General features: G+C 44.3%; 1 protein-coding gene across 3 annotated transcripts in view; it reads left to right on the top strand.

Annotated features, from left to right (window-relative positions):
- NSG1 (neuronal vesicle trafficking associated 1) overlaps window positions 1-15,761 on the top strand; it is a 60,475-nt gene extending 44,714 nt beyond the window's left edge. The window contains exons 5-6 of one of the 3 annotated variants that reach the window (XR_012711871.1): window positions 14,910-15,602; window positions 15,717-15,761. Coding sequence is in view for 1 of the 3 variants with exons in the window: in XM_075260958.1 (XP_075117059.1) it covers window positions 14,910-15,110 (201 nt within the window). In the remaining 2 variants the exon portion in view is untranslated. Of the gene's footprint in view, window positions 1-14,909 lie in introns of all 3 variants that reach the window. The other 2 variants (XR_012711870.1, XM_075260958.1) reach the window with 2 other exon arrangements.
- Window positions 15,762-17,883: the final 2,122 nt, after the last annotated feature.

Genomic DNA, 17,883 nt, shown 5'->3' with positions numbered 1-17,883 from the left:
CTGAAGAATGAGCATCTCGCTTCATTTTTCCGGGAGCCGGAAGAAACGGCTCCCGGAAAAAAGCCCTGAGTGTCTCCCATTGATTTCAATGGGAGCCGTCTTTTTGGTCAGGATTTTGAGGCGGATACGGCCTCAAATTCCTGACCAAAAATCTCTGTGTGAACTTACCCTTATACTGAAACTGGTAAAGAGAAAGGTCCTCCGTGCCGGACTTTTCTCTCTTCAGATTGTAGATGTAATCCACGACATAGGCAGACGTGAACCTAGCCTTAGACTTTTTTGAGTCAGATTAAATTTTCCCAGAGAAAGTTGTTAATGGAAGATTATAAAGATAATCTGTTTTCCCTTAGCCCAAACAGCAGCACAAGATGGGGTATTCCTGCCCCTGTGTGCTGTTAGGACAGGTGGAACTTTTAATTAGCTAACAGTTTTTCCCCCTATAAGAGGCCAGAGCGACCTCCTCCCCCCTGTGTTAGTCAAAAAGTATAAAAGGCAATATAACAATACAAACATTACCATAAACAATGGGAGGGAGCCTTGTGCTGCTGTTTGGGCTAAGGGAAAACAGATTATCTTTATAAATCTTCCATTCCCCCTACGCCAAACAGCAGCACAAGATGGGGATCTAGCAAGTAAAATCCCAACTAGGGTGGGAGATCTTGGCAAGCAGATGCCAAGACAGAATGTCCGAAGGCTGTGGCCTCTGAGCTGCGCCAGTCCAATCTGCAGTGTCTGGCGAACATCAGATGAAAACTCCAGGAAGCAGCGGAACATATCTGCTCTAAGGAGAGCGAGCGTCTCTCTGACCGGGAAGTTGGTCCAATTCCGGTACTGGTAGGTCTTGAGCGCGAAGAGAGCAAGCGATGGCCTCCCTGATCCATCTTGACAGGGTGGCTTTAACACCTTTGTTACGGCCGTAGGTATTGATGAGCAGGTTCTTCGAAAGGAAGCTGTACAATCCAAATATATGTGCAGATATATGCGACCCTAGGACAAAATCCCTGGATGAACCCAAGTTGAACCTTATCAGGGAAAAAGGTAATGAATGGCTCCGAGGCAGCCAAAGCTTGTAATTCTCCAATCCTTTTGGCAGAGGTAATTGCCAACAAGAAGGTTACCTTGTAGGAGAGATATCTCCAGTCCACTTCTGTTAAGAGTTCAAAGGGGGGAGAACAAAGCCCCTGAAGAACCGCAGCCAAGTCCCATTGCGGGACAGGGGGCTGCATCTGAGGGCGGAGCCTAGAGGCCCCTTTAAGGAATTACTTTAATAGAGGATCTTGTTATAACCAGGTCCCTAGAAGAGCGGAAAGTGCTGAAACATGAACCTTCAGGGTAGCTGGAGTTAGCCCCTTATCCAGGTCACTCTGTAGGAACTCCAAGACCGATTCGATAGCAGAGTTATTAAGCTGCCTATCCGAGATCCTTTGGTAACTCCTGTTAGTTGAATCCGCTCTTGAATGGGCCAACGTTCTTAGAACGGCCTGGGATAATCGTCTATCTCCGTATACGATGCGGTCAACCTCCAGGCCATGAGGTTGAACCTGTCCAGGTCCTGGCAGAGCTGTCAGTTCAGAATTACCAGGTTTTGGACTTGTGGAAGCCTCCAGTAGGTCCCTTGACTCATTAGGATGAGGTGGGTAAACCATGCCCTTTTTTGGCCAGAACGGCATGATCACTATTGCCGAAGTCTGGTCCTGCCTGAGTTTCGCCAATACCTTCGGAATCATCAGAATAGGAGGAAAAACGTATGCCAGTTTGAACCTCCAAGGTATTGACAGGGCATCTACCGCCAAAGGATTGTCTTCCCGGTAGAGGGAGCAAAACCTTGTCACTTTGGCGTTGTACTGGGTGGCCATCAGGTCCACCTCGGGGAGACCCCACATCTCAGTGAGATGATGAAAGATGTCTGGATTTAGGGACCATTCGCCTGTCATCACCAGGCCTCTGCTTAGCTGATCCGCAAGGATGTTCAGCCCACCTTGAATATGAACCGCTGATAGTTGTGAAAGATTCCTCTCCACCAGGAGAATATTAGATTTGTCACCTGCAGAAGCGAGGGGGATCTGGTTCCCCCCTTGTTTGCTGATATATCGGACTGCTGTTAAGTTGTCTGTTTCACTCTCACAGCTTTCCCTTGCAGGTGGGGTGCAAACATTAGAAGCACACGGTGCACCGCAGTGAGCTCTCGCCAGTTGGACAAATGAGCCTTCTCTAAGCTGGTTCCAGGTCCCACGTACCGGGGTCTCCCCCAGAAGCACTCCCCATCTTGTGAGGGAGGCATCTGTGGTCAACAGGGTCCAGGATGTCTGGACCGTGGATTTCCCGTCTCTGAGCTGGGACCACCAAGCCAGTGATCGACGGGTTCTGATGGATAACTGGATAGGCTTCTGTAGCCCCGAAGGACTGTGGTTCCCGACTCTCAGGATCTCGCACTGTAAGGGGCGCATGTGCCATAGGGCCCACAGAACTGCCTTGATGGCTGCGGACATGAGACCTAGGACCTTCATGGCGGTCCTGATAGTAACCTTCCGGGTTGTGGATAGGTGATGAGCCGCTTGACCAATCTTCTCCTTCCAAGGAGGAGACAGGGAGATCATCATGCTGAGAGAATCCAAGATAAACCCAGAAATTGAATCGGGGTAGATGGAACCACTACCGACTTCTGCCAGTTTATTAGCCAGCCCAGCTCATTTAGGAAAGCCACAGTGGATTCCAACTGTGTGGCAAGCACCTCCTTTGACCGGGCTTTTAGGAGCCATTCGTCTAGTTATGGGACAATAAGATCCCTTGGAGGCGCAGGGCGGCTACGACCGGGGCCACTACCTTTGTGAAGGTGTGGGGGGCCAAGGATTTGCCGAATGGGAGAGCTGTCTAGATAAAGTTGCTTGATGCCCTTGAGAGGGAGGGTCCTTACGTATTTGTCTGGCTTGAACAAGTTGAAGGACCGATGGATCTTGGATAAGCCGTGATCAGGCGGACATATGATGAGACCAAATAGCCTACCCAGCCGATCTAGATGTGCTCTCCTCAGAGAGGGAGGCATAGGTAGTCAACAGGGTCTGGCGTTAGATGGACCATGGCCACTCTCCACCAGAGAGGGATGCATCAGTGGTCAACAGGGTCCAGGTAAACTGGACCGTGGACTCTACATTTAATTTCATGTTCCTCCTATGGAATGCTTCTCTAGATGTGCTCTCCACCAGAGAGGGAGACATAGGTAGTCAACAGGGTCCGGCCTTAGCTGGACCGTGGACACTCTCCACCAGAGAGGGATGCATCAGTGGTCAACAGGGTCCAGATAAATTGGACCGTGGACTCTACATTCAATTTCATGTTCCTCCTATGGAACGCTTATCTGGATGTTCTCTCCACCAGAGAGGGAGACATAGGTAGTCAACAGGGTCCGGCCTTAGCTGGACCGTGGACACTCTCCACCAGAGAGGGATGCATCAGTGGTCAACAGGGTCCAGATAAATTGGACCGTGGACTCTACATTCAATTTCATGTTCCTCCTATGGAACGCTTATCTGGATGTGCTCTCCACCAGAGAGGGAGACATAGGTAGTCAACAGGTTCCAGCCTTAGCTGGACCGTGGACACTCTCCACCAGAGAGGGATGCATCAGTGGGCAACAGGGTCCAGGTAAACTGGACCATGAACTCTTCATCCAATTCCACTTTATTCCTATGGAACTTTTCTCTAGATTCGCCCCACTAGTGAGAGAGGGGCGTTTATAGTCAACAGGGTCCAGCGCTAGCTGGACCATGGACATCCCGTCCTTAAGATGGAACACCACCTGGATGAAAGACAAATTTTGAGGAATAACTAAATTGGCTTGACCCAGACTGCTGAGTTTTTTGTCAGCTGGATGACACAGCCTCCTCCATCCAATTCCTCATTGCCCGTATGGGAATCTCCTGTAGATGCGCTCTCTACCGGAGAGGGCTGTCTCTGTGGTCAACAGGGTCCAGACTATCTGGACATGGACATCCAGCCCTTAAAATGAAGCCCCTCCAGGCCCCACGGGTTGTGATTCCAGGCCTCAGACTTACCTTCTGCAGGCCGCATGCGCTATATGGCCCAAGGGACTGCAACTGCAGACTCTGACATAAGATCCAGTAACCTTTGGCAGTTAGGATGGAAACCTGCTGTATTACCTATAAATAATGCACTGCTGATATGATCTTTTCCCACCTAGAGGAGGGAGATTTTCAAGCAGACAGAGTCCAGCATGAAGTTTAGAGACTTTCTCCATGTGAATGGACCATGAGAACCACAAGTACCTTATTAACTTTTTTTTTTTTTTTTTAATATCACAAATGCAAAGTGCAACTGGGATTGAACCCAGGATACTGTGGATTCAGGCATACAAGTCTGTAACCCTACAGCTTGAGCCACTAGGGCTTCTATTTCTAAGTAAGACCTCTTATGAAAACTGGGAGAGGGAACCTTACCAGAAATCTGCATGTACTCCTTCACCCAGGAGATGACAACAATAAATGAAGGGCTCCTAGCTGGAGGACCCCGTACTGACAGCAGTGCAGACATGCATAACCTTACAACAAATTGCCTTAGAGCATCCACCATCATGTGAGCAATAAGCAAATATGCACCTAATAAGTAATGATAGTACATAGGTATATGAACCCTTCTTTTAGGTTCACAGCATATAGTCCCCGCTTAGGAATTAAATGCACATTGAAAAACCGCAAGAAATACAAAAATTTGGTTGGATCTTACCATAATGGCGGTGAATCGACTTCGATATTGTGAAGTTGACAGAGTGCCCATAGCAATAGAAATTAGTGCTTTTAGTCTCTGCAGTGAATACAGAGGGAAAGCTGAAAGAGGACACGGCTTACCTTACTGCAGGGCAATAAATGAACTGCAGCTGAAAAAAAGTCAGTAACCTGCACAAGGCAGGTAAGACAAAAGACTGCAGTATAAACCTAGATCTTTCACTCAGAAAGAAGGGAAAGAGAAGAAAGGATCTAAGACACCTTATTCTAAACCCTAGAGGAGGCCACAGCCTCCTCCACCTGTCCAGTCGCACAGGACAGAAAAAAACACAGGGGGGAGGAGGTCGCTCTGGCCTCTTATAGGGGGAAAAACTGTTAGCTAATTAAAAGTTCCACCTGTCCTAACAGCACACAGGGGCAGGAATACCCCATCTTGTGCTGCTGTTTGGCGTAGGGGGAAAATGAAAAAACTAATAAAGACATTTCAAAAAATTCCCACAAAAAAACGTAAAAAGGTGAGGTGTTATTAAACGGAGTCCCGCTAACAGAGCAGATGATAACTTGGATTCTATTGCTAATAGTGCGATGCTCTTTAATTATGGGAATGGAATAACGGAGCGTCACCTCGCGTGTCCTTTTCTTCCATTTTTCTTCTCGAGGCGGCAGATGAACAATTGTACTACTACCTAATTGCTCGCCTCAGTGCGGTATGACACGGGTCACCATGTTTCCACAGGGAGATAATTATCAAAGGGACAACCATTTAGGTTTTATAAAGAGATCATTTCACATCCAGGGAGCAGATAAAATTTTTGTCCTTTCTTTTCTTTTGTGACTGTAACCCCTGAATGGAAAATTTACCGTAGAAACTAGGAGCCAATTCAATCACTGTATGAGACAATGAGAACTTTCATCTGTAAAAGACAAATTATAAAATTAGACGTGTAGAAAATCTAGGAACGTTGGCTTCGTGGTTCCGAGGATTTGTCATCTCCTCCGCCACCAACTTCGCCAAGTGACAGCTGATAAATATCATTAGTGGAACAATCCTTTAAAGGAGACCTGTCACCAGGTCTGAAAAATCTAACAACATCCATCATTTGATAGGCGCTGTCACCCTAAGCATTTTGGTGTTTATACAAATCCATTCAGCTATTCCAAAGATATAAGCTCTGTTAATGTTGGTACAAATTAGGGCCTACTAGCCTACTGGGCAGTAACACACGTACAGCACACAGGGTCCCCGACCCCAGAGAAACCACAACGTTAGCTAGTAGACCCTAATTTACATCAACACTAAAGGGGCTTATATCTTTGGAATGGCTGAATAGACTTGGATAAATAAAACACCAAAATGCTCAGGGTGACAGCGCCTATCAGATGTATGTCATTGGGCTTTGGAGACCTGGTCACAGCTCCTTTTTAATATGTACATTGGGGCAGATTTACTAATCCCGACTAATATTTAAACAGAGAAAGCTCGGACCAGTCTGTTGCAAGATACATCAAATTTACCACAATGGCTGATGTCATGTTATAAATTTTGTGCATCATGTTTTTACCACCTATTGGATGGCTTACCTAGTGCCAATATTTTGGGGTACATTGTTGCAGTTTAGCCACACAAGGGGGAAAGGGGGCCAAGTGAGGTGTAAAAAGTGTCTAAAGCTGTGTGTCAATGCCGGAGTGAGAAAACCCTTCCTGCATCCAATGGCCAAACATGACAATTGTGATGGTAGTTCCTGGAGGTTGGGTTCACCCGTAGCTGTAGTGTGCCATGTAACCTATTACGATACGTTTTACTGGGGGTTTTTTTATTATTTTTTTTTATTTTTTGTCTTACCAAGTACACAGTCCAGTCACATTAATGTGACCACCTGTCAAAATCCAGAATAACCACCTTTGGCAGAGCGGACCGCTGCGAGACGTGCAGGAAGAGAGAGGATGTTGTGATGATGTTCACTGGGATGTTGAGCCATGCTGACTCCAGTGCCGTGGCCAGCTGTGCTAGGTTACGCGGTTGAGCATCCATGGCGTGAACAACCCAATCGAGGTGGTCCCACAGATTCTCGATTGGGTTGAAGTCTGAGGAATTTGCTGGCCAAGGGAGTACGGTAAACTCATCCTGGTGCTCCTTGAACCACACACATACACTGCGAGCTTTATGACACGTCGCATTGTCCTGTTGGTAGATGCCATCATACTGAGGAAAAACAATTCGCATGTAGGGGAGAACATGGTCTGCAAGGATAGATGCATACTTGTGTTGATCCATAGTGCCTTCCACAATGATGAGCACACCCAGATGGCTGATGACACGTGCCTTCTGCGATTGGTTATTTAACGTTGTCGTCAAAAGTAGGCGGTGGTCACATTAATATGACTGGACCGAGTATATTATGGGTGTATCTTTATGCCAGTATTATGGCCTTTGGTCTTGGCCTGAATGCAGATCTACTGGCCCTAACTCACTGCATCATAGAACCCTAAGGGCTAGTTCACACGTAGGCAAAGGAGCGGATTTTGACAGCGGATTTCGCTTCAAAATCCACCCCTTTACAATGGTGGTCTATGTAGACCACCGGGCTTTTTTTTTCCGCTAGCGGCGGGCTGCCGCTAGCGGAGAAAAGAAAGGACATGCCCTTTCTTCAGGCGGAGCTTCCGCCCCCGGCAGCTCCCTCCTATGTCGGCTCATTCATTTGAGCCGACAGAGGAGGGGAAAGCCGCGACCGCGATGGTCGCGGCAGGCGGGTTTTGACAAGAGAGAGACGCGGCTCACCGCGTCTCTCTCGGTGTCAAAACCCGCGCGGGCAGTTCACGTGTGAACTGACCCTAAGAAGATGTGGTTTGTATTGCTAGACTCCTGGTCATGTTGGGACACGCTGCCGTAATATGGGCACCAAAACTTGCCTGCAATACACTTATGTGTATATATAAATGCATGACATCCGTTGACCTCTGTAGACAATTGTTGTCCATCACTGTGTTACTTAAGAGCGAGCACTGCAGACATTGCATCAAGATGCAGTGCGCGTGCCACTCTGTATAATCTGCAATATGGCACTGCAGGCAGCGCGGCTCCGTCACATTGCCCTTACAGCACATCATAATCCCATCAGTCTTCAATAAGTGAAAGAAATGTATACATTTAGGATAGCAGACATTGAATCATACCGATCCCGGCATAAGCCTTATGGCTGCTCTGTGCCCCGCCGGTCAGCGACTTATTAACTGCTGCAACGTCTCTACATTCTGCCAAAAAATATTTATGGCTTCTTGTCATATAAATAAAAAAATATATATATAAAAACAAAACACCCTGTGTGAAGTGGGAAGTGTTTGAATCCAGAAATCTGAAGAAGCAGGCTGGTAAAATATTCAGCTCACGGGCGGACAATTGTTGCCTCTTCAGTAATTAGATCCCAGGAGTTTCGATGCGCAGCTACAGCAGGCTTAGGCTTGTGCTTGTGAGTGACAGGGCGGGAGATCATAGCTGCAGAGCGATGATGAAAGTGCGCAGATCACAGGCTGCCCTTCAGAGGGAAGGCCATTGGATTAGCTACGCAATGATATATACTCCTCTACACTGAAACTCCAGCACCAAGAAGGAAAAGTCTTGGAATTATAGAAATCACAAGATGGATTGACGTGTTAACAATATGCAAATCATTTAAGAAATGGAAACAAAATATTCAAAACATCTTGATTTATTCAGTATCAAGTATTGGCGTGACATTCCCAAGGACTTTACTGGATACCCCTTTGGAGCAATGGCAATGCCCACATTGCTCCAAAGAGCTCATTTGCATACGAAAACAGTGATATCTCAGCAATGGAGGCAGCGATTCACAAGGGCAAAACACCTTTTGATTGAGGTGACCCTAACCTATCTATCTGCAGGGCTGGGGTGATATACTGGGTTCTGGTGACTCTAACCTATCTATCTGCAGGGCTGGGGTGATATAATGGGTTCTGGTGACTCTAACCTATCTATCTGCAGGGCTGGGGTGATATGCTGGGTTCTGGTGACTCTAACCTATCTATCTGCAGGGCTGGGGTGATATACTGGGTTCTGGTGACTCTAACCTATCTATCTGCAGGGCTGGGGTGATATACTGGGTTCTGGTGACTCTAACCTATCTATCTGCAGGGCTGGGGTGATATGCTGGGTTCTGGTGACAGACTCCCTTTAAAAATAGCTAGTGAAAGTTTTTATTCTCTGATGGTAGACTTTTGTATTCTGTTTTGATGACTCAACAAGTTCTATAGGAGAATCTTGTGAGCGTGCAGTGTGACCTGTGTAGAGGTCCCCATAAAGGAAATTGAGTTGTGACCCACAACTATTGTGGATGGTGGATCCTGTGTTATCCATGTATAGGTGCTACCTATCTGTGATGATGATGACGATGAGAAGTGATCTTCATAGAACAGGAAGTGTCAGCCTATATTGAGGCTCAGTGGTCAAAAGGACAACTGTAATATTTTAGAATTATTTTTTTTTTAAAATAAGAAAGTGTTAACTAAGACAAAAAAAACTATGTAAAATCTACGTTTAAAGAGGTTTTTCCATGAAAATAACCATATTTTAAATTTGTAGACAATTGAATAGAACTTTATATGATCTGGGGCTTGTCAGAAACTCAGCCATGATGGGTTATCTTCTCATACATGTAGTGTCCTCCTGATAACCAGCCATGATGTCCTTATTGTGTCCGGGTTATCTTCTCATACATGTAGTGTCCTCCTGATAACCAGCCATGATGTCCTTATTGTGTCCGGGTTATCTTCTCATACATGTAGTGTCCTCCTGATAACCAGCCATGATGTCCTTATTGTGTCCGGGTTATCTTCTCATACATGTAGTGTCCCTCCTGATAACCAGCCATGATGTCCTTATTGTGTCCGGGTTATCTTCTCATACATGTAGTGTCCCTCCTGATAACCAGCCATGATGTCCTTATTGTGGTCAGGTTATCATCTCATACATGTAGTGTCCTCCTGATAACCAGCCATGATGTCCTTATTGTGTCCAGGTTATCTTCTCATACATGTAGTGTCCCTCCTGATAACTAGCCATGATGTTCTTATTGTGTCCAGGTTATCTTCTCATACATGTAGTGTACTCCTGCTAACCAGCTATGATGTCCTTATTGTGTGCGGGTTATCTTCTCATACATGTAGTGTCCCCTCCTGATAACCAGCCATGATGTCCTTATTGTGTCCGGGTTATCTTCTCATACATGTAGTGTCCCCTCCTGATAACCAGCCATGATGTCCTTATTGTGTCCGGGTTATCTTCTCATACATGTAGTGTCCTGATAACCAGCCATGATGTCCTTATTGTGTCCGGATTATCTTCTCATACATGTAGTGTCCCTCCTGATAACCAGCCATGATGTCCTTATTGTGTCCGGGTTATCTTCTCATACATGTAGTGTCCTCCTGATAACCAGCCATGATGTCCTTATTGTGTCCGGGTTATCTTCTCATACATGTAGTGTCCCTCCTGATAACCAGCCATGATGTCCTTATTGTGGTCAGGTTATCATCTCATACATGTAGTGTCCTCCTGATAACCAGCCATGATGTCCTTATTGTGTCCGGGTTATCTTCTCATACATGTAGTGTCCCTCCTGATAAACAGCCATGATGTCCTTATTGTGGTCAGGTTATCATCTCATACATGTAGTGTCCTCCTGATAACCAGCCATGATGTCCTTATTGTGTCCAGGTTATCTTCTCATACATGTAGTGTCCCTCCTGATAACTAGCCATGATGTTCTTATTGTGTCCAGGTTATCTTCTCATACATGTAGTGTCCTCCTGATAACCAGCCATGATGTCCTTATTGTGTCCGGGTTATCTTCTCATACATGTAGTGTCCTCCTGATAACCAGCCATGATGTCCTTATTGTGTCCGGGTTATCTTCTCATACATGTAGTGTCCCTCCTGATAACCAGCCATGATGTCCTTATTGTGGTCAGGTTATCATCTCATACATGTAGTGTCCTCCTGATAACCAGCCATGATGTCCTTATTCTGTCCAAGTTATCCTCTCATACATGTAGTGTCCTCCTGATAACCAGCCATGATGTCCTTATTGTGTCCGGGTTATCTTCTCATATATGTAGTGTCACTGCCTGATAACCTGTTCACAGTAAGGGATCATGGTTGGGTTTCTGACAAGTCCAACACCATAGAAAGTTCCTGTATTCATGGTCATATCCATTGGTAACCGATCAAGACAACAGATGTGACCACTAAGATGGTTAGAGGAAATCTATAAAACTCTTGAAAATGTTATTTTAATAGGTCGTTCATTTCCTATAATGAGAAATTAAAGGGCCTATATGTAACTTTTTTTTTCTGGTAGTCTCTGTTAATACAGTGACAGATTTGCCTACCACATTGGCAGTGGCATAACTAAAGTCTTGTGGGCCCGATGCAATCTTTGTCCGGGCCCCCTACCTCATCCTTACAGTGAATTCTTGATAGAGTCAAATCAAATCAAATAAGCTTTATTGGTACGTCCGATTGGTTACGGGTGCTGAGGAGTTTAATCCACCTTAGTCTGGTTAGAGTAATCTGTGGATCTCCTTGGTTTATGGGCCAGATGGAAGCTGCAATCTCAATACCAGTGCCAGGGGTTGTGGGCCCCCTAAGGCTCCTGGGCCCTGGTGCGACTGCACCCCCTCCAGTTATACGTCTGCACATTGGAGGTGGCGAGGGCTTAGATGTGAGGCCCAATATCATACTACATCTAATATTACTCATACCTATAATTACACGTCCTATATCCCCCTCCTAATTGGATTATGGGCACAATACATCATATACACTAGTTAATTAGGCAGAAGTACATTATACTGAAGGGCCACAGGATGGGTCACCTACCCGACTGTTCATTGTACACAGGGTCCCATATTATTTGGGTTAAGGGTGGCTGTTGAACAGTATAATACATGAAGCATAACTGGCTGAGTTGCCTAGTAACATCTGATATTTCCAGCATGGGTCCACCATTAAATGCTTCCTAACACTCCAATCAATCAGCGTCAGCCGAGACGTCTTCGCAGCGTGCGGCCCCATTAATCACATTTCTCAAGGTAATGAAGCGTGTGTGTGCGGCTTGTTATCGGGGACAGAAGTAGTAACTGATAGCGGCTGCTTTTACAGGACATGCCAAAAAAATAAGATACCACTGCTTATCAGCCTCCCCGACAAAGAGATGAGACCAGGCGCCTGGAAATACTGAAGTGGTTGTCAACTACAGGGGCCTGTCCACATCGAAATACCAAATATTGCTGACAAACCGGCAGGTGATTTTTTTTACTGGAGATGTATAGAAGTTTGACTAGGCCCCCATGCACACAACTCTGTGCTTTGTCAGTGTGATAGCCATGTTGGCTAGCACTGACCTAGTACGTTCTTGTGGCTCCATACACGGCCTTTTTCTTCTCCATTTTTTGGCCTGGGCTCATTAATGGACAGGTCAGTGTCAATTTCTCACAGACACGTACATGTAGGCTTACAGTGACCTCTAGTTCAGACTCAATGACCTGCAATTACAGAGACCTGTCCTGGCAATGATGAACTCTTAGTTTCCTCTTGTGCTGCACCAATTCTCTTGATACGTCTTCCTCACGTCCCCATGTCCATGTAGGAAAAAGCCACAGAATCTGCAAGAAGAACAAGCCGGATCTTTATTTATTCAGCATCCTCCATCGATCTGTGCTTCTCACGGAAAACAATGCTAGACGGGGTCTAGAATTTGGAGCTGATTTTTTTTTTTTTGTCGGAATCTGACCCAAATTCCTCTCTGTGAACATCCTCTAAGCCTCTGCAAACCTAAACAATGATCCTTCTGTCCTATTCATTTGAAAGTGGGTTGCAGAAATCCATGTCCTTGCTGCCATAACAGCCTCAATCAGATGAATGGAGCGGATTTTTCTGTGTGAAGAGACATTGCCAACTCAATATCCAGCTTTTGTACAGAATTACATATTTTAGCTATAGTGCCGTCAATACCCAATCTCGTAGTGCCCCCAGTCTCATAGTGCCGTCAATACCCAATCTCGTAGTGCCTCGAATCTCATAGTGCCGTCAATACCCAATCTCGTAGTGCCTCGAGTCTCATACCACCATTAATACCCAATCCTGTAGTGCCCCCTGTCTCATAGTTCCATAAATAACCAATCTCATAGTGCCCCCAGTCTCATAGTGCCATCAATAAACAATCTTGTAGTGCCCCCAGTCTCATAGTGCCGTCAATACCCAATCTCGTAGTGACCCCAGTCTCATAGCACCGTCAATACCTAATCTCGTAGTGACCCCAGTCTCATAGTATTGTCAATACCCAATCTTGTAGTGCCTCAAGTCTCATAGCACCATTAATACCCAATCTCGTAGTGCTCCCAGTGTCATAGTGCCATTAATACCCAGTCATATTTATATTTATCTCAAATTAAAGAGGTTATCCATTTTCTAATACTGATGATCTATCCTTAGGATAGGTCCGTCCGAGACCCCCACCGATCCACTGCTCTGGGACAGCATGGTAGTGTTTACATGCCGTGGGCCACGCTGCTTGCTCATCATACAAACTATAGCAGCAGCTTTATTTACTACAGTGCGGCCTCCAAACTTTGAGGCAGCCTCGCGAATGTAAACATTACAGCCACTTGGAAATACCCAAGAGTGAATGATGACAGAGGAAGGAATTTACCAACCCCTTTACACCAGTTTTCAGGCAAAGATTGGTGATAATGTGGCACCTCTTTGGTGCACTTTCCTTTCTTCCCTCCCCCTCACCGATGCACCACATTCCCTGTTCTGTACATGCGAGCGGATGGACAAAGGCTTCAGTTATATAGGACATCTACACCAGTCGGGAACCTCTTAGAAGTCTGGATGCACCTCGTGCCGGTCAGAGCCTTTATTTAGACTGAAATATCTCATATATATATATATATATATATATATATATATATATATATATAATTACCCTAGGACTTGAATGCTACTTAGTAATGATTTCTAGACGGCAGGATACAGAAGTACTCACAGACGATTACTCGTGCACTTGTAGCGGTTCCTTGGTATAACATGGATTATGTACCACTTCCTGCGTATCGGGCTTCATCCACCAGGCATTAGCCGGCCGTCTCTCTCCTTGCAGGAAGATAATTACTTCAGATATTTTCAGCTTGTGTCAGCAATTCTGTTCTGATGAATCTTATTTTTAAGATACACGGTTAACTATGTGTGCAGCATCCAATATCCTGGAGAACAGCAAATTCTTAAGACAATTTTTTTTTTTAATTATTACCAATTGCTTGGGCACAAAGAACAACATAATGCTGATATTCCAGTTCATTAAAACTACCCCAGATGTCAGTGGAGTGGGTGAGGGCAATGTCAGTAGGATCACAATAGGTTAAAGTGACATATTCTCTTAACCCATCTGGCTACTGTTAGGCAAACATTGAACATAGGCTGCAGTTATATCGCTCGAAGCCCGATGTCAGATTGGTCAGTATCGTAAACCTGGACAGACACTTTATATCAAACTTTATTGGGCACTTGTGCAGTTCTAGAATTGCAAGGTTAGATCTTAAAAATTGGAAAAACAGGTATGGAAAACAACCATGGTAAGATACAAAAGTAACTAAAGTGTATGGGGATACACGCCAACAACATGGAAATGGACAAGACATCACAAGATAGTGGAGAAGACACATTAGGTATAGTCAAGAATAAAGGGGAAATAGGTGGGAAACATGGCTCTGTATCATGCTGGAAATAGGTGGTGCTGCATGGGAGATATTTAGGTGGTTAGTTCAAGCAATGAACCTGAGGACAACCTCATCTGGAAAGTAGGCCAATCTTAAAAAAGTAACCATTGGGACCACTGAGCTAAGAGGCTGCAATAAGTAGATGTTTTGGTCTCCAGCAAATCTTACATTGGCATACTACATTTAATTTTCTTTGCCCATTGGGTTGTACATGGAGAATGTTTTGAAATTCCAAGTCCTTGACATTATAAGTGGTAAGACTTGATGCTAAACTCTCGACTGATACATTGGCTGAATGTTACTAGGTATTGAGGTAGAGTCTACCTTGTAGACCTTTGTAGACCTGAAGACTAATTTCTTGTTCTCTATTTGCAGAACAATCGATGCATCCCCGCAGCTCTTGACAACTACTACACTGAACAGGATACCAGCGCTCAAGGGAAGTTCTACACAGTCATAAATCACTACAACCTGGCCAAGCAAACTATCACACGCTCTGTATCCCCATGGATGACTGTTCTGTCAGAAGAGAAGCTGTCCGAGCAGGAGACAGAAGCCTCCCAGAAGTCAGCTTAGTGGCGTCCGACTGTTTCTCAACGTCAAGAGAACTCAAAAAGGAACTTTAAAAAAAACAAACAAAAAAAAAAAAAAAAACAACATCTAAATAACTGCTCTGCCTCTATGGCAAACAAGTGGTTAAGATTCATTTAGAAATTACTTGTATTTATGTTTAAGCAAAGCACGCTTCTGTATACTGGTACTGCTGTGCATACATAACTGTACAGATCATAAATGGATACACATCATCAGCAAATCAGACATAGACAAACAAGTATCTTCACAACAGGAAGCTTGCTGAATATTTGACTTTCTTTTTTATGGTTGTCTGAATGTATGTGGATCATTTGGTTTGGACTGAGGTGTCCTTAGATAAAGTATATGTTTGTAGGAATAGTTTGTTGTAACAGAATGAAAAGCTAATTTTTCTTTTCAGGTTTAGATGAAAAAATTACCAAATATGGTTACTGATAAGACCACAGCAATTGTGTTTAGCTCAAGGTTGACTAGGTAAGACCATCCCAATTGTGTCAAGTTTGACTAGGCAAGACCATCCCGATGGTATCTAGATCAACGTTGAACTAGAAAGATCATACCAATTGTGTATAGCTCAAGGTTGACTAGGTTACACCATCCCAATTGTGTCAAGGATGACTAGATAAGACCATCTTGAGTATCTAGATCAACGTTGAACTAGAAAGATCATCGAATTGTGTATAGCTCAAGGTTGACTAGGTTAGACCATCCCCATTGTGTCAAGGATGACTAGGTAAGATCATCCCAATTGTGTCTAGCTCAAGTTTGACTAGGTAAGACCATCCCAATGGTATTTAGCTCAACGTTGAACTAGAAAGATCATCCAATTGTGCCTAGGTCAAGATTGACTTAAAAAAAAACCTCTCTCAATTGTGCCTAGGTCAAAGTTGACCAGGTAAGACCATCCTAATCGTAGGTCAAGGTTAACGCAATAAGCATATTCCTGTAGTTTCTAGGTTGACTAAACAAGACTACTAATTGTGTCTAGATCATGGTTGACTAAGTAGGACCATCCTGGTCGTATCTGGGTTAAGGTTGATAAGATAGGACCAGAACAATCATATCTAAGCCGATGTTAATTAGTCAGTCCCATCCCGACTGTGTCTAGGTCAAAATTGGCTAGAAAAGACTATACCAACTAAGTCAAGGTTGACTAAGTAAGATTATGAATTGTATCTTGGTCAAGACGGACATCAGAAGATCCTTCCAGGTGCATTTAGGTAACCATAGACTAGATATGACCACCCTCTACTGTTTCTAGGTCTAGGACTAGACGTAAACCATACCAATTGTGTTGTGGTGTAGGTTGGCTAGATGTCACCATGCCAATTGTATCTAGGTCAAGGTTGACACTCTCGTTGGTTTGTTTAAAGTGGAGCTTCCTTTTGCCTCCCTCTTACCAACAAAGCAACACTTATTTTTGGAAACCTATTCAATGGATATTTTTCTACATGATATTTTCATTTTTGGTGTAGAAATCAATTTCTCTTACATTTCAATAAGATTTATAACCTAGAAAATTAATCCGCCTTATCATATTTTCGCTTTAGGTCAGTTCACAGATCTGTCGGTGACTTGAAAGACTTTCCTGAAGCAATATCTGAAAAAAATCTTTTTTTTTTTTTTTTTTTTGGAAACTAGCTTGGTTCTGACATTGAGAAGCTTGAAAGCTCAGTTCACAGACTTGGGTATTTTTTTTATTTTTTTTTTAATTTCTTTCCACTTTATGAAATAACAGATAGATGCGGTGATGAGAGGCTACGGATGAATCGGTCTAAACCTGTCAATGCAATCTTTCTTACAGGAGGACAGTAATGTTCTGCATTTGCAATAAGAAAACACAAATGCATATTTGGAATGTAAAACTCTGGATATTTTTGGATGTTTTTATACTTGAGTTCCGTGAAGTAGAAGGAAATTTCTTATGTCAGTGGTGGCTGTAATTCTAGATGGTAAAAGCTGTGTTGCTGGTTATGGTTTCAGTAAATGATTTCAATGATCACTAAGAGTTGAGACTTCGTGTGTGGATAAAAGACCCGATATCAAGCGCTTTTTACTTCTCTGCATAAAACTTTGGCTTTTGTGAATGTAATTTATTTATTTTTTTGAGCAGGGGCTGAGGGGTGTATAGAACATTCTCTCTTTGGCAAAACTAATGTGTAATGAATTAAGACTTCTTTACAGCTTTCCCCTATGTCTATCTCATCCGTTAGGTCCAAAAAATTCTGGTCCATTGTCCCATATTTCAATAGGGCTAAAGGGACCCTCCAGTCATATAGCAGATGGTGACAACACGGTGTTGGAAGAAGATGGCTCTGTACACTGTGTAGTGGCCACATCGAGCTCAACTCCCATTCACTTGATAGGATCGGTCATCGATATCTCAAGACTGGTAGACCCTTTAAGGGCCCATTAACATGGCAGGAAGTGAAGACCTCCTAGGGTTCCTCTTTACTTTTTGGTCCTGTGCATCCTGTGACGGAAAGGTGAAGCAGAGCTTTGGCTTCCCTCTATGGGTTTACTTGCCGATTAGCGTGTGGAACATCAGCAGTAGATGTGCACCGTGGGTTTTGTGGCAAAAATGACCCCAAATCTGTGGCAAGATGCTTCATTTTTCTCAACATCCTGAAAAAAGAAGCACCCATTGCCACCTCTTAGGCCGGGTTAACACGATGTAATTTGGCACGTAATGTGCCACGTAGACGCTGCGGGAGCTTTTGCGGGCCGTATACGCTCCCATTGTTTTTAATGGGAG

The sequence above is a fragment of the Leptodactylus fuscus genome, chromosome 1 (genome assembly GCF_031893055.1).
Source record: "Leptodactylus fuscus isolate aLepFus1 chromosome 1, aLepFus1.hap2, whole genome shotgun sequence".
Taxonomy (NCBI): Eukaryota; Metazoa; Chordata; class Amphibia; order Anura; family Leptodactylidae; genus Leptodactylus; species Leptodactylus fuscus.
This window is presented reverse-complemented; position numbering and strand designations above follow the sequence as displayed.